The sequence below is a fragment of the Schistocerca cancellata genome, chromosome 8 (genome assembly GCF_023864275.1).
Source record: "Schistocerca cancellata isolate TAMUIC-IGC-003103 chromosome 8, iqSchCanc2.1, whole genome shotgun sequence".
Lineage (NCBI taxonomy): Eukaryota > Metazoa > Arthropoda > Insecta > Orthoptera > Acrididae > Schistocerca > Schistocerca cancellata.
In genome coordinates this window covers 187,491,397-187,519,150 of record NC_064633.1, presented here as the reverse complement: position 1 = coordinate 187,519,150, position 27,754 = coordinate 187,491,397, and the positions used below count along the sequence as shown (strand labels likewise).

Genomic DNA, 27,754 nt, shown 5'->3' with positions numbered 1-27,754 from the left:
TGCACCATGCGACAATTCGCTGCAGATCCTCCTGCATTTCAGTACAATTTTCCATTGTTACAACCTCTCGATACACCACAGCATCATCTGCAAAAAGCCTCAGTGAACTTCCGATGTCATCCACCAGGTCATTTATGTGTATTGTGAATAGCAACGGTCCTATGACACTCCCCTGCGGCACACCTGAAATTACTCTTACTTCGGAAGACTTCTCTCCATTGAGAATAACATGCTGCGTCCTGTTATCTAGGAACTCCTCAATCCAATCACACAATTGGTCTGATAGTCCATATGCTCTTACTTTGTTCATTAAATGACTGTGGGGAACTGTATCGAACGCCTTGCGGAAGTCAAGAAACACGGCATCTACCTGTGAACCCGTGTCTATGGCCCTCTGAGTCTCGTGGACGAATAGCGCGAGCTGGGTTTCACATGACCGTCTTTTTCGAAACCCATGCTGATTCCTACAGAGTAGATTTCTAGTCTCCAGAAAAGTCATTATACTCGAACACAATACGTGTTCCAAAATTCTACAACTGATCGACGTTAGAGATATAGGTCTAGAGTTCTGCACATCTGTTCGACGTCCCTTCTTGAAAACGGGGATGACCTGTGCCCTTTTCCAATCCATTGGTACGCTACGCTCTTCTAGAGACCTACGGTACACCGCTGCAAGAAGGGGGGGAAGTTCCTTCGCGTACTCTGTGTAAAATTGAACTGGTATCCTATCAGGTCCAGAGGCCTTTCCTCTTTTGAGCGATTTTAATTGTATGTGTTCGCACTAGTGATGAGTGATGTTGGTTGCTATTGGCTGACTACGTCACGTGTCCTATGCTCCAAATATCTGCTCTCATTGGGTGGAGAGATCATGTGACATCAGTTATGATTGGTGTACTAAAGTGCATCACAGTCTCAATTTCAATGCTTCGGAAACTAACGTGCTGTATTTGGCGGAATTCAAATATATATGTTCTTAATATGGAAATATGCAGCATACATGCTGCTGCACATCTAAGATCTTTCGAAAACGCGTGTCGTTATGTCTTGTCCCCCCCCCCCCCCCCCCCCCCCACTTTCTTTCTTTTTTTTTTTTTTTTTTTTTTTTTTTTTTTTTTTTTTTTTGGGGTGGGGGGTTGGGGGTTGGTTGGTATACTGTCACTTGACACAGAAAAAGTGTATTTTCATCTGGTAAAAAGTGTATTTTTGACCGAGAAATCTGGGAATTTTTTCCCTTTCCACATATACACCCAGATTTCATTTTGACTGATGAGTTGGTGCAAAAAAATCAAGGAAACTGTTCCTGAAGACAGCTGCTTAACAGTGGATAAAACTTCTGTGATGTTTCCACAACTCTCCAGGACTTTCTTACACAGGACACTCGCAGAAATGGTGGGATGCCACTGTGCTGCATATTTCCATATTAGGAACATATATATGTGCAAGATGGGTCCCAAAACAGTTGATGGGGAAGTACAAGAAAATTCGGGTCAGTAGTGCCCGCAAGTTTCTTGAGAAACTTGAATAGCAGGATAAGGATTTTCTGAGCTCTATTGTGATTGGAGATGATGTAGGTGGCTCATTACTTGCCTGTGATAAATAAACACCTATTCTCAGTCTGCCAAAAAATTGAAAACCACAATATCAGGCAAAAAACCTCATGGCCTCTGTGTTTTGGGACTGAAAAGGCATCATATCTACCCCATGGGGAGACCATCAATGCACACCGATATTTCGAAATCCTAAAAAAAAAAAAAAAAAAAAAAAAAAATTCAGGAGCAACATTCAAAACAAAATGAGGAGAATGCTGATTCTTTTCACCTCCCTGAAAGCACACATGAGGGGAATTAAGTTTTTAACTGACAGGCAGGTGCGGAAAGATGTTCTGAATTGGGGGGGGGGGGGGGGGGTGAAGGAACTGGCAGGAGAGTTCTTAGAGGCAACCATAAAAAAGCTTGTGCCACTGCTCACTACACGCATTGAATGGGATGGCGATAATTTGGAAAAATAGTCAGTAAGTGTATCAACAGTATCCTATAATTCTTTTTTCAAATACAGTTTATCTAAAAATATGTAAAAAGGTAAACATTTACTTTCTGAAGATGCCTCATATATTGGTAGGAAGAATTTGGGACATGAGATGCTGCATCAACAATCCACACTGTCATGTAGCCATGCGTTGTGCACAAATGAGGTCATTGATACAGTGTGGCACGTAAGTCTGAGCTTCAGATTTTTGGAAGGCAAAAGATAAAACACAGGAAAGAAGAGAAACAAAGAACTCACAAGGAGTAAATCAATGCATTCAAGAATAGTAACTAAGGAAAACAGGACTAGGTTGTGGGATGGAAGAAAAACCATTTGGCAAAATCATACAGTGGGTAGTCGAGGTTGGAAGAACAACAGTATTGTAAAAAGGATAGATTGGTACTCACCATATAGAGGAGATGTTAAGTTGCAGACTGGCATAACAAAAAAGACTGCTATATGTTTCAGCTTTTGCCCCCCCCCTCCCCTTGCCCCCCTCTCCAACCCCCACTGAGAGAATATCTGCATTTGTGGACCAACACTTTCAGTCGGTTATTTGTAACCTATCTCCCTATATAAAAAGACACCAATAATTTCCTCTGCTGACTCTCCACAGTTCCTTTTCCTCGGTGCCCTACTCGTCATTGTTGATGCCACTTCCCTCTGCACTAACATCACCAAAGCCTATGACCTTGCCACTATTGAGTACCGTCTTTTGCCAATGTCCAACTAACTGCAAACCTACAACCTCCTTCCTTGTCACCATGACTAACTATATCCTCACCCACAAAATTATTCTCCTTTGAAGCCATCACCTACATGCAAGTATGTAGTATGGCAATGGGCACCTGCATGGTACCATCTTATGGCAACCTGTTCATGAGCATCCTAGAGGCGCCTTTCCTAATCACTCGGAATTCCAAACCCCATTATGCATTTCAAATTCATTGATGGTATCTTTGTGATCTGGGCTGAGGGTGAGCACATCCTATCCATTTTCTTCCAAAACGTCAACACCTTCTACCCCATTTCTGGTCATCCTCAAAAGTCACTTTGCTGGATGTTGACCTCCACATCAAGAATGGCTACATCAGTACCTCTGTCCATGCTGAACGTACCAATCACCAGCTCACTTAGAGAGATGTCTCCCATTCCGTACCAAAAAGTCCCTTCCGTACAACCTAGCCACCCCTGATCATCACATTTGCAATGACAGGCAGTCCCTCTCCAATTCAAATACATCAAGGGTGTCACTGAGGCCTTCACAAATTGTAATTACCCTCCCGACCTTGTATGGAAACAGATCTCCTGTGCCTTGTCTCTCCAGTCAACTACCACCCCACCCCACCCCACCCCACATTTCCAAAGTGATAATAGCACACTTCATTTTTCAGACTTAAGTTTAGTTTATGAATAGAACACATGGACCTATTGAAGGTGAAAGAATCCCAAGGCGTGTTTTCAGGTTTTCTTAAAAACGGTCTCGGGCTTACTTTTTTGGATGAATGTGTTGCAAAACCTTGGAAGGGAGAAGTCAGTGAACTTTCTCAAACCTTTGTGGATATTTTTACAGTATTGACAACAAACGTATGGTATTAAAAAAGAAAATTAAAGAAGCATTAAGGTGAAAAAAATGACCTCCTTCGATGTTTGTGTTTAAGCAAACTGTTGGCATTTGCATGGCTGGACCTCAAAAATATGTGTTGCTAGTTGAGGTTTGTACGAAAAAATCTTATGTTAAAAACTTTAAACAACTTTTTTAAAGAAAGTAAAAAAAAAATCCTTTATTCAGCAGCCAATATAATCATCAGTTATTTTTAAGACAGAATTTCAGGATGTATACATCCTATCTCTTCAGACCGTGCATTGGACCTTGGCTTCTTGTGAAGTGTATATCAGATTTTGATCTCTTGGAAAATTAAGTCAAAAGGCAAGGTGTTTGTTTAATCAAGGGGTGTCATTTGAACTATATCAAACTTGAGTATGTGGTTTGGATTGTCTTGTATGGGAGACTCCCTTGTTCGTATTCTTGCACAGGATAGTTGTATTACAATTAATTCCTCGTGTAGTAAGTTGTCTTCTTTGTGAATGTGTTGATGCAGTTATCAAATGTTACAGTAATTCTTTAGATTTTTTGTATCCCCTGTCAGTTGATTTGAAATTAAGTATGCCAAATTTTTGCTCCATCAGGTGTTTGTTGGTAGGTGCCATGTGAGCGCCATTTTACATCTTCAATTGCACATAGTTCTTCCACTTTATCTGTTGATTTTCCTGATATTATTATACTATCCAGTGGTACAGTACACACACAATTTGTCTTTCCTCAAAATGATAACCTTACTTTTATCCAACATGTCCCAATAAAAATTCACAATTTAATTTGCATTCCATTTTTGTTCTGATCAGTTGGCAATACTTGCTGTTGGTCATTTGTCATCTAGAGACACTGTGGCAAGTGAAAATGAATCACTTTACCGTTGATCAACAAGTTGTCATCATCAAAACTTACTGCATTTGTCCAACATTGTTTTAATACATAACTGTATTAAATACTGATAAGTTCAAAATAAAATTGTATCATCATTTCAAGGAACTAATGTTTTACGAAAAAATTAAATTGTGCATTTTAGTGAGGTTATATATGCATCTATTGCACTCCAGCACACACAGACATGGCATGAGGAGGCGATCGTATACTGCAGAATGTAAAACTCTCTGTAATTAGATGAGTCACAGCTCTCAGTTCATCTTCACTAATCCATATTTCATTTGTTGTATGCCAGAATGTCTCCTCTGCAGTAAAGAAACAGTGGAGGGACATAGATGAGTTCTGACTGTGCTATCCTCTGTTTCCTACAAGTTAACATTAAGCATTAAATAGTAGTTATAGCAACATTTGTGCAATCTTAGTTTATCATCATATTTGCAACTTTTTGGAAATATAGCATAACAGTAGCTTTCAGGTATGTAACACGGGAACAAAAATAATCCTTCAGTATTCACTGATGAACACGAAACTGGCAGGGAAAGGAACAATGCTGCATAAAATAGTGTGTGTGTGTGTGTGTGTGTGTGTGTGTGTGTGTGTGTGTGTGTGTGTGTTTTTAATATAGAATAATTAATTAGTACTACTTTGAATATACCCAGAAAAAAGGGTGGATTAATCGGAATGTTATCCACAAGAAAAAAGTGATTTCTTGTTTCAACCAATTACTGATGAAAGCAGATGTCACGGTACAGTATTATATTAGAAAATTAGTAGTAATACACTCCACCTTTATCTTATGTGCAATTAATTGAAAATTACCCCATATGTAAAAGAAATTATTTGTTTTTGAGAGAAAATCATGAAACAGTGTATTTTCTGTGCTCCGTAGGACACAGGTGGAAATGCAACACAAGGAGATTCACTCAGTTTCAATCAGCAAATTTACCATGTTGGGGACTTTGTTTATGCGGAACCAAAAGAACGTGGTATGGAACCAAGTATCATCCATGTGGAAAGGCTATGGACCAATCAGGAAGGATGTCAAATGATGTATGGAAATGTATTCTTCCGCCCAAATGAAACATATCATGTCACTACTCGAAAATTCCTAGAAAAGGTACATATCATTATGTGATATGGGATTGCTGATGTATGGTTTCAGATATGTATGTCAACAATAAATATCACATGACAGAATCTGTACAGTGCCTTGTTTAATTGTTACCTCTTCTTTATAGGAGGTGTTTAAAAGTGATATACACTTTGCAACACCACTCAGTCAGATTCTTGGCAGATGTTGTGTTCTAAGCGTGAAAGATTACTTCCGCTTCAGGCCAGATGGCTTTCTTGATAAGGATGTATATGTTTGTGAATCAAGATATTCAACTAGAGCAAGAGCATTCAAGAAAATAAAGGTGAGTAAGTTGTATTTACTCGAAGAAACAAATTGCATGTGCCGTGATGAACTTCCAGACTTTCTCAGAAAAAATAATTAGGCAAATACAATTACTAGTTTATGCACAAGTTTTCACTTCAAATATCAGTTTGCTGTATGTGGCAGCATGTTGCTGTCTGCGTAGATGGCTTGTAATTTAATTCAAAGTATAGTTTCTTTGGCATATGTTCCTGCTATACTTTCTCTTAAGCCAAAGGAAGTTATTTGTGTTTTAGTGTTGGATGGATTTGCAGCAGGGCAGACCCTGGGTGCCAGGGCTCTTGGTATCTGCTGTTATTCACCTTCATACCTGTTTCATGGCTGTGTATTTCAGGGCCATTGTTGTCCTTCTGGTTCATCATTATCTGCATCATATAAACAGCATCAAGTGTGAAGTCTCATCCATCATGTTTTCCATTCCCTGGCTTTCTTCCCGCATATGGTTAATACAGTTCTTAGTTTAGGGCAGGTGTAAATTTTGTTCAATCCACATTTGTTCCTAAAGTGACAGCATTTCACTGAATGTTTTACATGATGTTATTAGACATTTTAACTGAATACCAGTAATTCAGATTACTGGTATTTAGTTAAAATGTCATTGTACAAGCTCTAATACTTTTGGAAATGGAATGTAAGAATTCCTGCTTTTGTGTCTGTCTCTAAAATGTTTTCTTTATCTAAAACTGCTATTGTACAGCTATGAAGATTTTTGCTGTTCTATTACAGCTAGCACAACTACTTTACTACTCACTTAAATGCGATCCATTTATTATAAATTATCAGTCTGTCATTTCCAGGTGCAGATGTGGACTCTGACCACAATCTATTGGTTATGAACTGTAGATTAAAACTGAAGAAACTGCAAAAAGGTGGGAATGTAAGGAGATTGGACCTGGATAAGCTGAAAGAACCAGAGGTTGTACAGAGCTTCAGTGAGAGCATAAGGGAACAATTGACAGGAATGGGGGAAAGAAATACAGTAGAAGAAGAATGGGTAGCTTAGGGGAATGGGAGATATGATACTGCGTGTAATATTTGATAGAGCACTAAAAGACCTGAGTCGAAACAAGATCCCTGGAGTAGACAACACTCCATTAGAACTACTGACAGCCTTGGGAGAGCCAGTCCTGACAAAACTCTACCATCTGGTGAGCAAGATGTATGAGACAGGTGAAATACCCTCAGACTTCAAGAAGAATATAATAATTCCAATCCCAAAGAAAGCAGGTGCTGACAGATGTGAAAATTACTGAACTATCAGTTCAATAAGTCACGGCTGCAAAATACTAATGCGAATTCTTTACAGACGAATGGAAAAACTGATAGAAGCCGACCTAGGGGAAGATCAGTTTGGATTCCGTAGAAATGTTGGAACACATGAGGCAATACTGACCCTATGACTTACCTTAGAAGAAAGATTAAGGAAAGGCAAACCTATGTTTCTAGCATTTGTAGACTTAGAGAAAGCTTTTGACAATGTTGGTTGGAATACTCTCTTTCAAATTCTGAAGGTGGCAGGGGTAAAATACAGGGAACGAAAGGCTATTTACAATTTGTACAGAAAGCAGATGGCAGTTATAAGAGTCGAGGGGTAAGAAAGGGAAGCAGTGGTTGGGAAGGGAGTGAGACAGGGTTGTAGCCTATCCCCGATGTTATTCAATCCGTATATTAAGCAAGCAATAAAGGAAACAAAAGAAAAGTTCGGAGTAGGTATTAAAATCCATGGAGAAGAAATAAAAACTTTGAGGTTCGCCGATGACATTGTAATTCTGTCAGAGACATCAAAGGACTTGGAAGAGCAGTTGAACAGAATGGACAGTGTCTTGAAAGGAGGGTATAAGATGAACATCAACAAAAGCAAAGCGAGGATAATGGAATGTAGTTGAATTAAGTCGGGTGATGCTGAGGGAATAAGATTAGGAAATGAGACACTTAAAGTAGTAAAGGAATTTTGCTATTTGAGGAGCAATGGCAAGGAACGCGTTTCTGAAGAAGAGAAATTTGTTGACATCGAGTATAGATTTAAGTGTCAGGAAGTCGTTTCTGAAAGTATTTGTATGGAGTGTAGCCATGTATGGTAGTGAAACGTGGACGATAAATAGTTTGGACAAGAAGAGAACAGAAGCTTTCGAAATGTGGTGCTACAGAAGAATGCTGAAGATTAGATGGGTAGTTCACATAACTAATGATGAGGTATTAAATAGAATTGTGGAGAAGAGGAGCTTGTGGCACAACGTGACAAGAAGAAGGGATCGGTTGGTAGGACATGTTATGAGATATTGAGGGATCACCAATTTCGTATTGGAGGGCAGCATGGAGGGTAAAAATTGTAGAGGGAGACCAAGAGATGAATACACTAAACAGATTCAGAAGGATGTAGGCTGCAGTAGGTACAGGGAGATGAAGAAGCTTGCACAGGATAGAGTAGCATGGAGAGCTGCATCAAACCAGTCTCAGGACTGAAGACCACAACAACAACAGTCTCTCAATCTGTGTCATTAATAATCACATACAGTATGTACATTTTTGGACATGCCATACCGTTATGCTTCCATGAAAAAGATATTGACATCTGCTAAACCAGCTTCTGAAGATGACAGATTGGTCTGTTCATCCTGGTAAAATGAAATTAAAATACCTGTATCACTGAAGATGGAATTTTGTTCTTAAATATATGCTACAGTTGCCGGAAAAATAGCAGCTATGTGTAAAATAGATTCCTACCCATTTGGTGTTATCTAAGACTTTTTTTTTTAATTGGGTAGTTTCATTTTGCAATAACTCCTGATTGGCAACACCTGGACATATTCTGACTGTGGATCCATCACAGGGAGAAAACAACTGCGCAGTCTGAATAGATCTTAGTGATCCCAATCAGGCGTTATTGCAGAACTGAACTGCCCGATTTTGCCACCAAATTTACTGCCGGGGAAATTTTTTAATGTGACCAAATGAGAAAGATTTTTTCTGGGTTGTAGTGTTGTTGTTATGATTGCCGTGCTTCAATACACTGAAAATCCAGAGAAACTGGTACACCAGCCTAATATCGTGTAGGCTCCCAATAGCATGCGGAAGTGCTGCAACAGGATATGGCATGGACTCGACTAATGTCTGCAGTAGTGCTGGAGGGCATTGACACCATGGATTCTGCAGGGAGTTTGGTGGCCAGTGGAAGTGTTTAAACTCAGAAAAGTGTTCCTAGAGCCACTCTGTAGCACTGGATGTGTGAGGTTTCACATTGTCGTGCTGGAATTTCCCAAGTCTGTCAAAATGCACAATGACCATGAACGGATGAAGGTGATCAGACAGGATGCTTACGTATGTTTTGTCACCTGTCAGAGTCCTATCTAGACATATCAGGAGTCCCCATATCACTCCAACTGCACATGCCCACACCATTATAGAGCCTCCACCAGCTTGAACAGTCCTCTGCTGACAACAGGGTCCATGGATTCATAAGGTTATCTCTATACCCGTACATGTCTATCCACCCAATACAATTTGAAACAAGACTCACCTGACCAGGCAACATGTTTCCAGTTATCAACAGTCCAATGCCGTTGACGAGCCCAGGTTAGGTGTAAACCTTTGCGTTATGCAGTCATCAAGGGTACAAGTGTGCCATCAGCTCCAAAAACCTGTACTATTGAGGTTTCATTGAATGGTTTGCACGCTGTCACTTGTTGATGGCCCAGCATTGAAATCTGCAGCAATTTACAGAAGTGTTGCTCCTCTGACACATTGAACAACTACCTTCAGTCATTGTTGGTCCCGTTCTTGCAGGATCTTTTTCCAGTGCAGCAATGTCAGAGATTTGATGTTTTACTAGATTCCTGATATTCATGGTACACTCTTGAAATGTTCGTACATGAAAAACCCCACTTCATTGCTACCTCGGAAATGCTGTGTCCCATCGCGTGTGCACTGACTATAACACCATGTTCAAAGTCACTTAAATCTTGATAACCTTGCACCAGACATTTGTTGTTGTACCTAGGTGTTGCCAACAACAGTGCCGTATTCTGCCTGTTTACATCTCTGTATTTGAATATGCATGCTTGCACCAGTTTCTTTGGCGTTTCTGTGTAAAATGGCAGTAAAAGTTTCATGACTGTTGAACTATTAGTTTTAGAGAGACAAAAACATTTTAGTCAGAACAAAAATGGGCACTATTTAGCCCTGTATACGACACAGAAAAACCTGAAATCTCCAAAAGTATTGGCGCTAGAGCAGTGAAATTTTAACTGAAGATCTGTAATTCAGATGTCTAACAACATCATGTTAAACAATGACTGAAATGCTGTAATTCAAGGACACATGAGGATTCAACAAAATGTAGATTAGTCCCTAAACTTTCTGCAAGCACTATAGTTCTGAAATATCTTTAGGCTTTTCTTTCTACAATTCTCCAGGGTGTATATGCCCCGGGACAACCGGGAAATCTGGGTAAAACCTGGGAATATTTTCGTCCGGGAAAAAAACCAAGAAAAACCCGGGAATTTTTCATTATGTATGTTTTCAGTAAAATTTTTGTAATTTTGACTGGTAAGAACAGATACTCTAACAAAGAATTTTACTTTAGCCCTCTACTGCAAAATAGTACTGCCACAATAAAATATAAACTAGGGAAAGAAAATCGAAATCAACATAAACATCAAAACACAGTGCACACACAAGCTTCTGCCAACACCAAAATGTGTCAAAGGCTTTAGGATGAAGACTATGCAACACTTTAAAAACAACAAAATGATTCCATTGATAGTGACATCACAACAGTTTACATTAGGTTAATTTGAGCATTTGCCAGCAGGCTCATACGCATAAGCAGTTGAGTCACATATGAGCAGTACCTGCTTCTGCTCATGGCTACTTGAAGCATGGCTGTTAGCTGTATCAGCAGTAGCAACAATCAGCCAGACGCTAACCAGAAAAATTCTTCTGGTGAGCCCAAGCTGCCAGATTCGCGCATGCGCAGAACATTCTAAGTTGCAGTGGAGGGGGCTGTAGTCTCCACATGACCCGTGTTTGCGTTTAGTTATTTTGCTGTTTCTTCTTCGTTCACAACTGTCATGCCAAATGAAAACAAAACGGATTTCTGTGGCAGAGAGCTAGCAACTGAATTAAAATACATTCACATACTTATGGAAGGCTAAAATATGTTATTAGTTCCAGTTTCCTGATTTTTATTGCATTAATTGCCTTGCACAATAGTGAAGTTATTTTTGTCAATTTGCTGAAGAAATTTGGCTCTTATTAATCTTTTCCGCAGAGGCAGTTAACTTATTTGAAACGAAGTGTTTCATTCCACAGTATTGGCTAGTGCCAACTGTTTGCTGAATTACTAGTGCCTGTTTTTATCTCCTGGCATGTATTGTGTTATGCCATAAAGAACCAAACATAATATTTTCCTGGTACTTGAAGAAAATTTGCAGCCTGAAAACCGCAGTGAAGAGTGTAATGTCAGGTTGGGGCTTACTTCATTGTGAATCTGGACATACGAATGTGCCCTTTCAGCCGAATAATGCATTTTAGTCTGGTTTACAAAATTCCAATGCTCTTTGAGTACCCTCTGATGTTCTGTCTCATTTACGACATATGTAAGATCTCTTAATGCTATATAGGTATAATCATGTGGGCTTCCTACGTCGTCATAGCTGTGCACGTGCAGCAATGCCATTTTCTGCCACTCTCTAACAACTGTTGTAATGAATTCTAACAGGTCTTGGGAAAATATTGCAAATTGTGGTTGAAAAGAGTTACTTGCAAAGTAAATTTCATGCTGTGCAAAATGAATTACGTTACATGTGCGAATGTGCTTTGAATTTCTTTGAGGGCCAACCACTTGCAAAATTTGGCGTCCAGACATTTGTGTATTGTTTAAAGTTTCACAGGCACATTTGTATGATGTATATTAAAGTGTAACACGTGCAAAAGAGACTAATATTATATGTGGAAAGCTTAGCTTTTCTTGTAGCTGCACTAGGTATATTAATTTCAAACATAAATTTTTTCTATTTATGTGTTCGCACTACTGAACAGTGATGGTGGTTGTTATTGGCTGACTACATCAGGTGTCCTAGGCTCTGAATATCTGCTCTCATCGGCTGGCGAGGTCACATGACATCAGCTATGATTGGCTTACTAAAGTGCATCGCAATCTCGATTTCAGTGCTTCGGAAACTAACGTGCAGTATTTGGTGGAATTCAAATCTATAATATCCGCAGCTCGTGGTCTCGCAGTAGCGTTCTCGCTTACGGAGCACGGGGTCCTGGGTTCGATTCCCGGCGAGGTCAGGGATTTTTCCCGCCTCGAGATGACTGGGTGTTGTTATGTCGTCATCATCATCATCATCATCATCATCATCATCATCATCATTCATCCCCATTACGGTCGGAGGAAGGCAATGGCAAACCACCTCAACTAGGACCTTGCCTAGTAAGGCGGTGCTGGTCGCCCGCGTTGCTCCCCTACGCTCTGTAAAGAAGTATGGGAATCATCATCATCATCATAACTTTTGTAATATGAAAAAGTGTACATGCTGCTGCACATCAAAGATCTTTTTAAAAATGCTTTTTTAAAATAATATTGTTTTTTTATTTTATTTTATTTTTTAAGATTTTTTTTGGGGGGATGATGATGATGATGATGATGATGATGATGATTTCCTAAAGTGCTGGGAAGTTCTATGCCCGTGTATAAAATGCTAACCATTCAAAAGATTGTCAAGTTTCATGGTTCTGAAAGAAAGCAATCTGTCACTTAACTTGGAAAAAGTTTATTTTCACCTGGGGAAAAAGTGTATTTTCAACCACGACATCCGGGGAATGTTTTTTCCTTGTCCATATATACACCCTGATAAATGTTCTTGTGCAATAATGTGTATCTTGCCTCTTGTGATGGGTATCCCACACTAATCTGCTAGTCTATTGTGTTTTTGATCAAATGAGAACAATAAAATGTACTGATCAGCTAGGTACAGATTGTGGAAGAAAAATATTCTATTGCAGAATCTGTAACAGTGTTTATATGTAAATCATGGGGAAAATGCAGGGGAGAAATGTATAAGGCAGATGAGGTAGATTGAAAATTTAACTTGTTCTTGAAAATATACCTAAAGCATTTTGAATCTAATTTTCTGCAAACACAAATAACTGCAAAATCAAACAAAAGCAATGACAACTGATAGGTAACTCCTGGGAGTAAAGTTTTGTGTACTAGGAAGAGAGAGCTCTGCCTAATTCAGAGGACAAACTGTAGTTAAGATTGGAAACCTTAAAGCAGTAATGTAAAATCCTCTAGTATTACTAAAAAGGAAAACATGCACATAAAAAACAAGTTCCCTCAAAGAATAACCTGAAAACAATTGGAACATTATTGAACAACACACATATAAAAATACCAACCTTAATGAAATTGAGCCCCCCCCTCCCCTCCAGAAAATAGCTTGGCCAGAAACTATGAAACTTTCAAATTATTGGCCACCAAATCAAGTCAACAATGACATGCAATTTCATTGGATTTGCTCGTGCAGGCACTGCATGCATCATCAACCAACATCAGTTTCTAAATACAAACTGAAAGGAGATCAGAAAATTAATCATGTCAGTAAAAAGTAGTAATTTTGCTGACTATGATGTTGATGTTGTTTCTAGCAGAATATTGCACTCTGATCTTGACTTTATAGGATTACCCTTGAGCTATCTTTGTAATCAATGACTTGAGGCATACTTACTGACGGACTCAGGTATGCTGTAGTAACACTCCCTATTAACTGGGGATAAGCAAACCACATCTGTGATTACAGATCAGTTCAACTCCTTGCAGTATTTCCAAAATCATTTCAGAAAGTGGTGTGTGGTAGAATTGTGTCTGTTTTAATTGAACAGAGCATGTTAATTGTTTCTCAGTTTGGCTTTCCTAAATGATAGCTCCATAGAGAAAACATCACAAGTTAAGTGCTGGAAGAGACAAACGAGAAAATTTATCCTGTGGATAAATTGTGTTACATTACCAAATCTGTTGAATGTATGACTCACAAAATTCTACCAGGAAAACTAGTGTTTTGGCATTAATGGCATCCTTTTTGCATAGTTGGTGTTGTACCTTCATAACGGAAAGCAGACAGGTCTCACTGACAGACTGTGACAGGGGACAATGGGGGGAAATAATGTGGGGTTCCATAAGAATTGTTTCTGGGCTCATTCTTATTCTTAATGTACACAAACGGATCTTCTAATGCCTTTAAAGGCCAGTTCAAAAACTATAATGTTTGCTGATGACATGAATTTACTGTAGTGTACGTTGTGTCACATTTGTGCATGTGGACATTCAAGTGCGCACACACACACACACACACAGAGAGAGAGAGAGAGAGAGAGAGAGAGAGAGAGAGAGAGAGAGAGGGGGGGGGGGGGGGGGCAATAAGTAAATTTGGAGAGGATGAGCTTATGCTGCTTGCATGTGGCGGCAGAACAGGGGCAAGCACCTTACATGACTTTGTCAAGCCATACTTAACCTGTAACCATGACAGAGCCTGGAGGAGAGTATTTACTGCTGTCCAGTGCTCATCATGGCAAGGCTTCCGAAGGAAACCTTTTGGATTAAGTAGAGGGGAATGGGAAGAAAAGTCAAAATTGGGTGGGCTTCTGATGTGAGGCACACTCATCAAGGTTACCAGCTCAACTTAAGAAGACAAGCCTAATGAGGGAATGCCCAATCAGACATGTTAAACCTGCCTTAAATTTTTTTCCATGGAAAGAATACAAACAACAAATTTACTGTCAAAATCTTGGCTACTAAGATACACTGCAAATATATTTTAAAAAATAATGTTGAAAATTGCCAATTACATTGCACACCATCCGTATGGAGAAATGGCGCAGCAGTAAACAGATAACACAACACATCTTGATCATAATTTGTGAAGCGATTTTCAGTTTCCATTTGTAGTTTCTCTGTAACAATTGTTTGCAATTAAGAGTCACTGGAATTTGCAACTCTTTGGTATCCAGAAATAGCAGTCATTACCAATTCATTTTATGGTATCAGTAAATGCTACAGTGGAGATAAAACTGTATTAATATTTATTGTGCTCCTTTAATATATTCCTGCCTCTGGATCACGGGGTCCCAGGTTCGATTCCCTGCCGGGTGGGGCTTTTTCTGCTGCCGGGGACTGGGTGTATGTGTTGTCCTCATCATCATTTGAGATGTGGCGAGACTCGAATGGAAAGATTCAGAAGGTTTATGGGTGCTGATGACCACGATGTTGAGCGCCTCACAAACTAATATCATCATCATCCAATGTAACATTTTGTGCGTGAGCGACATTCTATTCTGTAGACCTCACATCTTGCAGACTGGTTAGTTCTACTGATACTCTTTCTGATTGTCTTACGTAATGCATTGTTGGGACAAACACTGATCCCTACATTTTATCTGAGAATGATACTAAATATGTTGATTTGGCAAACTTAGTCTTTTTGTGCTTAGTGCTTCCTGTTTCTAGTGTAATTTCATCAGTTATGTTTGCACTGTCTGTTTCAACTTTGTGCTTGTATAGCTCGGTGATCATTTCCACTCTGAAATCATTGTTAATAGTTACTTGTTACAAGATAGCTAGGATTTTTTTCCCCACTGTCAAGCGGTAGATTCCTTAGTCTATGTATTGTAGACTTAAAATAGCAACTCAACATCTACTCTGTATGATGAGTAGCAATCAGTCCTTTTCATAATATTGTTGTTAGAGTTAAAATAGGCTCACTTAAGCACACTGGATAGCAGGAATCATTACTTATGGTGCGATCCGTAATGGTTGGCTTATGAAAAATTCTAAATTTGCATTGGCTATTGATATTGAAATTTGGAGGTGTAGGAAAGTTACACTTTTAATAATTTTTATTTCTTTTGTAAATTTTATACTGAGAAAGCAATGTGTTAAGTTGGTCATGCGTTATATCTGTATCGGTAAAAGATTCCTCAAAATGTACTATAGAGTCATGCTCACATCATTTATAGCAATGAATTGTCTTTGTTGTGCATTCTAAATTGGCAAAAAAAAATGTGTTTCTCATGTGTTTATGAAACTGTCAGCTGGAGTTGGTGCGAAACAATTGCCCTTTGCAGAACGTTCTTATTGTATAGAAATGTGCTCTGGAATGTGAAGTAATTCTGAGAGGTTACTAAATCTAATAAGTCAACGAATTCCCAAATCCCAGCCATTGTGAATTATTTGTGCTTCTTTATTACTTCTGTTCTATCCTTGACTGGGACACTTGTATACATATTTGTGAGGTCAGAAGACACAAACACCCCATTCTCTGGTATTGGGACATCTTTAATGTAACATGCAATCTCGATAGCTCCATGACTGAGCTTCCAACTGTTGCTGGCTCTTCTTCCTGGTGGAGAGACAGGATGAAAGCAAACCGTCAGTGACAAAATGGTTTCCATTCTACTGTGGAACATGGGTGGGTTCCAGATACATGCGAGGAACTGGAACTGCTAGTACAAGAATGTTCCCTGTGGAAGGATGACATTACTGGAGAAAAGACCAAGAGGAGCGGAGCTGTGTTTGTAAACAGGACATATCACTCATCTGCTCAGTGATTGCTTACTGATCTGCAAGCAGTTGCTGTTGAAATTCATGTGGGTTGAAGGATCACTATATGCTCTCTGTACTTACCCACACAAGATGCAATATATTCTGAGGCTCTCTCAGATTTTATAGAACAACTTCCCTGACCATATCTCCTACTGAGAGACTTGAATGCCCTTAATGTGTTTTAGGATTTTGGCCCAAGTGTTGAGCTTTAGAGAACCATCCATCATGTGATGAGCCGTGTACCCTCAACATGAACCCTCCCACTCCTTTCAACACTGCTGCTGAGGCATCCTCAGTCATAGATGTCTTTCTGCTCTCTAGCCATCACAGATCCTACTCACTGGGAACTTACTGATGATCTTCAGTCCAACTTCAGGTAGCATATGGGACAATACTTGACAGGAAGCCTGCAAGATGGATAATCAGCAGAGTGAACTGGAGTTGTTTAGCCAACTGGCTTCGTTTGAAAACTGAAGCAGCATCGAGGAACTGGTTGACTGTATCACATGTGTGATCCAACATGCCACTGAGTGTTAAAATGCGGCCTGTATCTTAGTGGACTGATGGGAGCCACTCAGCAATATGGCTCATACGTGGTTTAAGTGCCGGCCAACAGTAGCAAACCTTACAGACTTTAAAGTATTGAAAGCCAAAGCTCAGTGCATAATCAAGGAGAGTAAAGGGTGTCTGGACTCTATCAACTGTTCCACTTGTTCTACGAAAGTGTAGGAAGCCATCAGGGGGATTTCTGGCAAATCCAGTCATAGCAGTGGTGCTGAAGCAGGGCAGGAGTGTCTCTGAATAATGTCCAGAGAAATTGCCCACATTATGGCAGAGCATTTTGTGATGACTACTGCCACTGCCAACTAGGCTCTGGCATTCCATTGCTATCATGTGATGATGGAGAGTGGTGAGTTGGACTTTAGATTCAACAATTCTGACTCATAAAACTGCTGTCTCTTTATGTTGGAGCTGGATTCAGCAGTGTCGGACACTCACAATATTGTGCCCAGCTGCAACCAAATGTATTGCAGCATGATGCTTTTAATTATTTATGGAAGGCGGGACAGTTTCCCAACTGCTAGAGGGAGGCAACCTCTCCTCAGACCAGAAAATGGCTGAAAATGTTCCAGTAGTAACAGAAGTCATCTTAATGAGCTGTGTAGAAAAGACTTTGGAACAAAAGGCCAAACTACATGTGTACAATTGGAGACAAGGCCACTCCTTAGCTGCTCTCTGTGTGGATTCAGGAGACACTGACAGCTCGACCACGGTAGAGCAGGCTTTCCACCAGGCTTTTCTATATAGACAGCATTGGATTGGAATATTTTTAATATACTGTTACAACTCCACCAATAGGGCTTTTGTGGCCACTAACACACATATTGATACGGTGCTTCCAACCAAAACCCTGTTTAGGTACTGAATTGGTGACAAGCTGTATGTAAGATAGTTTTGAGCAGGAGAATTGCATTCCTCTGAGAAGTGACACATCCATGGCAAAGAGTCCTGTGGAATACTCCTTATTTGTGGATGATTCTGCAGTTACTTGTTCCTCCTTTGACACTGCAACAGCAACTTGACAAATACAGCTTCAGTGAAGAGGTTGGAGAAGAGGGTGCAAAGATAGGTTTTATATTTTGGCTGGGGATTTTTGCAAATTTTGTTTTCCACTCCAATGTTGAGTCTCATTAGGCACAATTTTTCGTAGCTCTTGCATGCTCCACTCCCGAATCTGATTGTACTAGGCATCAGTGCTACATAGTACTGTCATCTAGAGAAGCCTGTATTACTTTGGTATTGATCAGTAGAAGAGCAAAGTTGTGATTATTATGTTATGTTAGTTGATATGAAATGGCTAGGTCTTCACATGCAATCCTCTCTGAGGATGAGGTTGTAGTGCTTTTAGAGGGATGAGTGACAATGATTTTGGTGCTGACAGTGATTAATTTGTAAACAACTTGAGTGAAATGATGATGGACACAGTCCACTCTGAAAAGTTTCAGAAAAATCACAAAATGAAAAGTTTTGTACCGTAATGCTGATGTAAATATACACTCCTGGAAATTGAAATAAGAACACCATGAATTCATTGTCCCAGGAAGGGGAAACTTTATTGACACATTCCTGGGGTCAGATACATCACATGATCACACTGACAGAACCACAGGCACATAGACACAGGCAACAGAGCATGCACAATGTCGGCACTAGTACAGTGTATATCCACCTTTCGCAGCAATGCAGGCTGCTATTCTCCCATGGAGACGATCGTAGAGATGCTGGATGTAGTCCTGTGGAACGGCTTGCCATGCCATTTCCACCTGGTGCCTCAGTTGGACCAGCGTTCATGCTGGATGTGCAGACCGCGTGAGACGACGCTTCATCCAGTCCCAAACATGCTCAATGGGGGACAGATCCGGAGATCTTGCTGGCCAGGGTAGTTGACTTACACCTTCTAGAGCACGTTGGGTGGCACGGGATACATGCGGACGTGCATTGTCCTATTGGAACAGCAAGTTCCCTTGCCGGTCTAGGAATGGTAGAACGATGGGTTCGATGACGGTTTGGATGTACCGTGCACTATTCAGTGTCCCCTCGACGATCACCAGTGGTGTACGGCCAGTGTAGGAGATCGCTCCCCACACCATGATGCCGGGTGTTGGCCCTGTGTGCCTCGGTCGTATGCAGTCCTGATTGTGGCGCTCACCTGCACGGCGCCAAACACGCATACGACCATCATTGGCACCAAGGCAGAAGCGACTCTCATCGCTGAAGACAACACGTCTCCATTCGTCCCTCCATTCACGCCTGTCGCGACACCACTGGAGGCGGGCTGCACGATGTTGGGGTGTGAGCGGAAGACGGCCTAACGGTGTGCGGGACCGTAGCCCAGCTTCATGGAGACGGTTGTGAATGGTCCTCGCCGATACCCCAGGAGCAACAGTGTCCCTAATTTGCTGGGAAGTGGCGGTGCGGTCTCCTACGGCACTACGTAGGATCCTATGGTCTTGGCGTGCATCCGTGCGTCGCTGCGGTCCGGTCCCAGGTCGACGGGCACGTGCACCTTCCGCCGACCACTGGCGACAACATCGATATACTGTGGAGACCTCACGCCCCACGTGTTGAGCAATTCGGCGGTACGTCCACCCGGCCTCCCGCATGCCCACTATACGCCCTCGCTCAAAGTCCGTCAACTGCACATACGGTTCACGTCCACGCTGTCGAGGCATGTTACCAGTGTTAAAGACTGTGATGGAGCTACGTATGCCACGGCAAACTGGCTGACACTGACGGCGGCGGTGCACAAATGCTGCGCAGCTAGCGCCATTCGACGGCCAACACCGCGGTTCCTGGTGTGTCCGCTGTGCCGTGCGTGTGATCATTGCTTGCACAGCCCTCTCGCAGTGTCCGGAGCAAGTATGGTGGGTCTGACACACCGGTGTCATTGTGTTCTTTTTTCCATTTCCAGGAGTGTATTTGAATGAAAGTGTACTTTTTGTTTTAATGTATGGGCTAATTGTTGGTCAGTGACCTGATTGTTTCTACGAAGACACTCTCACAATTATCTGTGGTGTGCTTGGCACCTGGGCACCAGCAATTATGGAGTGTAAAGGGATTTACCTTATCTACATACAAGGGCCACCATTCTACACCTTCAAGACTAAATGAGCTTTCAGGTCTTATCTTTGATTGAAAATTGTCATTGTTACTACATCTAGGGGACCTAAAGACACTGGCCCAGAAAGTGCTGAACATAGTGAAGCCCCTTAACCATCAGTCTTGCAGAGTGGACGGGGCTGTCTGCTCCAGTTTTGTAGGGCTTCTGTAACATCACTGCTAGACTGGGTGCACAGTGTACAGATCATTGATGCTATCCACCACGAGGGTCTCAGGCTGACCATGGGTGCTTGCAGGACCAGCCCACACCCAGTCTCTCTGTTGAGATCGGGGAAATCTTCTTGACATATCAAGCATATAAGTACCCCACTTTTCCCAATTCCCTATCACACCATGCTGTTGCTCATTCAGTTATGGAATGCGTTTCCTGAAATTGTCCATGAGCAACAGCGCCATTCGGGATCCACATGAAAAATGTGTTTGGAGGGTGTGGGGGCAAGTATAAACCCACAGTCCAGGGTTCCAATCGACTGCCACCCAGTTACTGCAGAGGCCCAGAGTAATTTTAGATTTAGTGCGGTATAGGAGAACTTGCACTCCTGCTTCTTTTTGTAATACAATATTTTATGAGATTCTAAATGAGCACCACAACTATCCAGCTGTATTCACCTATGAGTCTAAACATTATGACTCCTTTGTTTCCTCTATTATTGTCACTTGATCATGTCCACAAGATGACTACCTCTAGGATTACTGTGTTCGATGCGGAGTCATACTTGATCTTTACAGCACTGGAGCATATGAGATGCATTGTGACCGCTAAATTCCTTGTCGGTTCTGACTCCCTGCATAGCCTCAGCTCTCTACAACAATGTATCCAGCAGATAAAGTAGTCCAGAATATCCAGGCTCCACCAAAGAAAAGCTAAGGAAGGAGGTGTCTTTTTTGCTGGATTCCATGGTACACGGGTATTATGGGAAACAAAATGGCAATTGTAGCAGCCAAGGAGGGATGTCACAACAGTCAGGTAGTTCAGTGTGGCAGTCCCCTAAATGCTATCCCCTCAATGTTTAGGTACAGAGTGGGATGAAGCCCTTGTCACTCACCATCACATGGGACACAGCCCTATGACTCATGGCTCACAGTCAGTGTAACAAGAAAAATACATAATCAGAAAAAGCTAATGTAAACGGACAAGCTGGGTATCTCAGACCCAGAACACATTTCTTCGCATGCTAACAATCAACTGGTGAACAAAGGAGTGATGAAACAAGTAGTGGCCTCTAGGAATGTTAACTGAAAGGTACAATGAATGACTTACTCAAAATAATGTACTCTTGTGGATATTTTTAAAACAAAATTCACCTCTGCTTGAGAGACCCAGCATGTCTTTCCTCGGGTTACCAGAAACCTTGTTCATTTTGTTTAAAAAAAATTAGCCTATGCCCAATTAAACATTTATGTATCGCATAAAAAATTTGAAGAAAATCAGTAAAGAACGTTGTGTTATTTTTGCTAACAACATTTCTGTTTATATATTTATATACCTTGTGTATTAAAATTATGTAGCCTATTTCTGTTCGAATGTTTATCAGAGAGTGTTGTGCAAAACTTTGAAGAAAATTGCTCAAGAATTTGATGTTTTCCTGTAAGATTGAGGTGTGTGTGTGTGTGTGTGTGTGTGTGTGTGTGTGTGTGTGTGTTGAATGCTTGTTAGAGCATCAGTAAAACATTTGACCAAGTTTTACAGTAGTTCAAAGTTTATGTTAAACTGTGCATTCCCGTGGCTGTTAACCTGTGTGTTCCCTTGGCTGGTTAAGTCAGTTTAAAGGTCAGAGGAAAGTAAGGTGGACTCAATTCCAAGAGGACTGTGCCTAGTAAAGCACTGCATTGTTCAACCAGCTTTAGAGTTAATAACAACTTTGTCTTACCTACTCCTTTTAAAGCAGTCTTTACTGTGCTTTTATTACTTATTTTCAATCTTCTTTTGAATTAGTTACTTATTGTTTTCTTAGGACTATTAGAGCTCTGTGTTTTGCTGGTTTATATTTTCCATTCAGGATTTATTACCAAGCAAAAATCATTTACTTTGCTTATGAAAGCTTTATTCTTCCAGAAAGAGTAATATCCGCCCCCAAGAAGTCTTGGGGTCTGAAAATAGTCTAAAAATGACTTTTATATTTCAGGTTTTTGTAGTATTCGATTTTCATGTTGCCACCTGAGATTTGTCTTGTTAGAGCAGGACGTTTTAGCACTTGAGTCATATATTAAAATTTTATATTGATGTTTGTTTGTAGGTGTGGCCTTTTACAGTACCGCCTCATGTAACATTAGTGCAAAGAGATGAAGTTCTGGAGGCAAAGAGGAGCATGTCAGTTTTCCGTGAACGAGTAGAGAAACATAAAGAAGAAATAGCTGAGTTAGAGGAGAGAGAGAAGCTCGTTGAGAAAGAAAAGCCTGTAAGTATTTTCTTCTATTTACTCATTCATTTTTTAGTTCTGCTCTTTCAGTTTTGTTTCATGGCTCATGATAGGTTTCAGTAAATATATGTGTAGTGGTAGAATGGTCACGTCCCTTAAGTATTGATCTGTATCAGACTGCGTGGCTATAAAAACATAAAACTAGTTACCTATATATTGAATGTTACAGTGATGTTCCTTTGAAACGACCCTGCTTGTTTCCTTCCCTACCCTTGATGCATTCTGAATTTGTGCTTGATCTCTATAAAAATTTCAATGCTGATGGGCTCCCAACGCCCTCCTTGAAGAATACTACTGACAACTTGAACCTTATTCAAGCTGAGGCCTGAGCTAGCTATGATCTGAAAGCATACCACACTGTCATAATCCCCCCTGTGGACAAATGATTCTCTGCTTGACCTCGAGAAGTATATGGTTGACAGTTTCCATCAGCTCTTGGACACCTTAATGTATAGAACTGTTCTTAATTATGCTGTTTGTTCTATTCAGACCAAGCTGCACAAAGTTCTGAAAATCCTAAGCCCCTCACAGGCTCTCACAGCTACCTCCATAGAACTCCATAACCCTCCTGCTGCATATTTCCCAGAACACAAAAACCACCATCCTGACTGAAAGCATCTCACTCCTGATAAACCAGCACCTTCAACACATTTGGAGCCTTCCATTCTACATAAGACACCTACCATTTTCTGGAATGTCTCTAATCCACGTCCATCCTTGAGTGCTCCTTATCACTATTGATATGCCTCTCTTCTACACAGACATAGACACACCGCCTTAAAACACTATCTCTCCAATGCTCACCCTAAAACCTCATTTGTTGCCACTCTAGGCAACAGCATATTTACCCTTATGTACTCCATATGAAATGTTCGTTCAGCTTGAAAAGAATATTGTTAAGCCACGCTGACGGTAAGGGCTGCTTATTTTATAATCTGTAACAAAATTATCTTGGAATCTGTGGTGTTGTGAGTAGACTGATAATGGGCCAAACAAAAAGGAAATGCACAAGTATTAACCCCATTGATTGTGGTGGTTTTCACTTGTGGTGTCCACACACTGGATTTTTAATGTTGCTTATGAAAGTGCATGTTCCATGATGGGTGTCTGGTCATCTTCTAATTGTTACGCTGTCTGACGTAGATTATCAGTGTTGAGAACAGTGATCTTTGTGACCATAGCAAAATAATTTGAGGTCGGTGGTCTTCTTTGAAACAGTTGAACAGTTTTGTTGCAATGCTTTCTGCAGATGAATTTTTTTCATTGATGGTATAAATGTTTCTTACTCTTACTCCTTTTTATACCCCTCTTATCTTGTCAAAAAGAATAATTTTGGAAGTTTTCGCTCTGTTTCAACTTCACATGCCATTTTATTTTATTCCATGAACAGTAGAAGTTTCTTTCTAAACAGCAGATTTCACAGTATATTTAAATGCAGAAGTCCAATGGCATGCGATAAACACAGAGAAAATCATAAAATCTCATTATTATTGTGTGAGAGAGAAGTACCAAGAACTGCTGTGCTCATAGGATTTGGATAATGTTGGGTGTCAGTGTCTTTATCTTCTTAAGTATTGCCGAAATAGGACTTGGCATCAGTCGTAAGAATAATGGGCTGACTGTGGTGTAATTAAAAGGCTTCTCAGAAATGGGAGGCCATAGTCAATTATTACGTTATTTATTATTGAATAGAAGTCAGTCGAAATAAGTTATTTTCATAGTCCAGGTATAAAAGCAAGTTCTTGGATTGATACAAACTGAAAACAACAGAAATTTAGTTTCTACTCTAGCTATGAAAGACACAGACCTTTCAGTTCTTGGGCATGATGCTATGTCAGTGAAAATATTGTGGCACATTGTAGTCTGCTACTTAAGTTACAGATTAATCACCATAGTCTCTCTTTTTGCATATTCATTGTGGAGTGAAATATAACCTACAATTTAAGAGCAGCCTTTAAACTGTATTTTACAGCTGTGTGGTTATGAATTAGCTCCAGAATTATGTTTGCAGCTTCATTACAACTGTACATTCCCTACTAGAATAGATTTATGTTCTCCTGTTTTAGAATATAGAAGTATTCAACCCCCAGGGGCATGAAGGCCATACATATTATGAACAGTTTAACACACCAGCAGCTTTGCTAAGGACTGGTGATTGTGTGTATGTGCGCTCGGACAATGGGAAACAGTTAATACAACAGATCGATTCAATGTGGATGAACAAACAGTAAGTTCAGTATATTATCATTTCTTCCAGCATGCTTTCTTAGAAACTTTCGGATAAATGTTATTGATGTAATTGTATCTCTTTCAGAGGTGCTTGTTTTTTTCGTGGTCCGTTCATGGTTGCACCTGTTGATATTCCACAGACTCCACAGAAACTTTTTTATAAACAAGAAGTGTTTCTGAGCAATGTAGAAGAAACAAATCCTGTTGAATTTGTTGTTGGCAGGTGTGCTGTTTTAGAACATGCAGAATATATATCGTGTAAGTATTTTAGTTGAAATATACATATTTTGTGGATGAACTTGCTGGTTTTGTTGTATTTCAGATTGCTTGATTTTTGCTGCAACTATCTGTTCAGTTTGGTTGATGCAACAAACAAGTTGTTCCTGTGGTCGATGACAACAGAGTTAACAAAATGAATGATCAGCCAAAGAACAAAGTCCAAAACATAACAAATGTCATTGTAAGCATTCGCAAACAGTCCAATAAGTGATTCGAATCAAAAAATGTCAATCACTCTACTATCTGTAACACATATTGAAGGCTTCAGAGAATGGTAAGAGCGGTTGGAATAGCTGGAGCTGTGGTATTTACAGACACTGCCATGGCCCATGAGACATGCCCGTAACAGTGCCTCTATGAGAAAATGCTGCAGCCATGGAATGAAGCCCAATTATCCACGATCTTTTTTTTGATCTCGATACTTGGGCTGGATGGAGAATCTGAATCAGTCTTGGATTTTAAGCCATCCACATTTAGAAATTGATATTTCCATATTCACTTATGATGCAAGATGATAAACCTTTGTGGGAATTATTTTTTGTTCAGTAAAAACATGCTTTTACATTTTACAAGAAACTTTTAAAAAATGGTGTCAAATATGGGAAATAACCTTTCAAGTGATAAAAGTTATTTATAGGATCTTCCCCTTGCCTTTCCTTAATTAATGTATGATACATGTACATAATAGGCATCAAAATATTCACCAGGGACTTGTTTATTATCTAATAAAGACTATCTGAATTTTGTACGATGTGTAGCAATTGATGTGACATTTACCGACACTTTAGGACAACAAACTACACTAAAAATTATGCAAACCTTGCAGTCACCCTGTTGATTCACGTTTTTGTGAAGCTAAGGTACCATGCTAGGCAGTTTTATTATTTATACTGCAGCCTGTGAAAAACGAAGTACAAGTGTTTCCTATTACAAAGCTCCCCAAACCTGATCATGTTTAGTGTAACTTGTCCGGAAAAGTGCCGTCAGCAGATGTACACAGTGCTCGGAACTTACATGGCTGTTTTAAATTTTGTAACGGGATGTGTGTGAAATATTATAAAGTGGATTAAGTATAAACCTGTGCTACAGATCAGTCTGGTCACCACAGTCTTGATTTCACATTAACTGGGTTCGCCAACTCGCATCCAAATGGTCACTTTCAAATTGGCCTAGACCTCAGGCTACAATACTGATTGGCCTATCTCCACAGCCAAGATTCCAGGGGTGGGTACCATACCACACTTAAGCCTCTAAAGCTGACACATCATAATGTTGGACGTTTTTGCAGTAAATCTGTGGAGTATGTTTTTGTAGGATTTCTAGATTTCTTATTGATCTCAGAACTACCACAGAAAAATAACAAATATTGTAGGTACAGCTTCCAAATTTTTCTCTTTTTCGTAGTAGTGAAGAGAGTAAAACCAAATGTAGAGATCATGTAACCCTTTGGTGCACACACTTGTTAAAACAGTCTAGATAACGAACAGTGTAATTATTTGAATCGGTAACAGGATTTCCAGAAGAATGCTGAAGATTAGATGGGTAGATCACATAACTAATGAGGAGGTATTGAATAGAATTGGGGAGAAGAGGAGTTTGTGGCACAACTTGACAAGAAAAAGGGACCGATTGGTAGGACATGTTCTGAGGCATCAAGGGATCACAAATTTACCATTGGAGGGCAGCGTGGAGGGTAAAAATCGTAGAGGGAGACCAAGAGATGAATACACTAAGCAGATTCAGAAGGATGTAGGTTGCAGTAAGTACTGGGAGATGAAAAAGCTTGTACAGGATAGAGTAGCGTGGAGAGCTGCATCAAACCAGTCTCAGGACTGAAGACAACAACAAACAGGATTAACCTATATAGGTTCCAATATTAGTCATTTTCTCACAAAAGTTTAGAGAGCAATTACAAATCCAGAAATCATATTAAATTCCAGTGGACACACCTGCTGGAAAAACGAGTTAAATTATGTATCGTGGAGTGGTTGGAATCGGTAAGTAGAGTTGGCCTTAGCGTAATTCCAGTTACTGATTCCAATATTTGTTAGACCCTACTTTTTGTGAATTTTCATTACTTGTGTGCTAGTCCTGTTAGATTTAATAATTATTATTAAAAATTAACTTTATTTCGCAATATTGTGACTTCATCATGCGCTATGCTGTAATGGATTTACACGTTCTCTGTGCTTCTTTTACTCATATAAATCACAATAATAATTTATTTCAAACATATATACTTCTCTTCTTCTGTTCTTACTTATTTTCGTTACCTTCAGTTCTTTTCAAAATAATTTGTGGCTAAGTAATTAACCACATGAACTGTGGTTGTAATTTTATCGCATGCTAAATTCATTTGTTTATGAATATGATCAACTGCTTTCAAAGATTGCCTGTATGTAGTGTCTCTGCCTTAGTGTGACATCATTGCTCAAAGCCGTCAAATGGAATCGCACACTAGAATTGATCCAGAAAGCTTTATGTATGCTTGCTTTTATGCGGTGTTTGCTGTATGTTCTGGTATTCGTGAAATTGTGTGACGAATTTTTGTGAGATTTAGTGTTTCTGTGATGAGTTCATCTAAGAAACGATAT

The 27,754-nt window shown here is 40.0% G+C and overlaps 1 protein-coding gene across 10 annotated transcripts in view; it reads left to right on the top strand.

The window, feature by feature from the left end:
* LOC126095313 (protein polybromo-1) overlaps positions 1 to 27,754 on the top strand; it is a 326,966-nt gene that overhangs the window by 213,598 nt on the left and 85,614 nt on the right. For all 10 annotated transcript variants that reach the window (XR_007521952.1, XM_049910108.1, XM_049910110.1 and 7 more), the window contains exons 20-24: positions 5,403 to 5,630; positions 5,752 to 5,928; positions 22,470 to 22,631; positions 24,719 to 24,879; positions 24,967 to 25,139. Coding sequence is in view for 9 of the 10 variants with exons in the window: in XM_049910108.1 (XP_049766065.1) it covers positions 5,403 to 5,630; positions 5,752 to 5,928; positions 22,470 to 22,631; positions 24,719 to 24,879; positions 24,967 to 25,139 (901 nt within the window). In the remaining variant the exon portion in view is untranslated. The remainder of the gene's footprint in view (positions 1 to 5,402; positions 5,631 to 5,751; positions 5,929 to 22,469; positions 22,632 to 24,718; positions 24,880 to 24,966; positions 25,140 to 27,754) is intronic.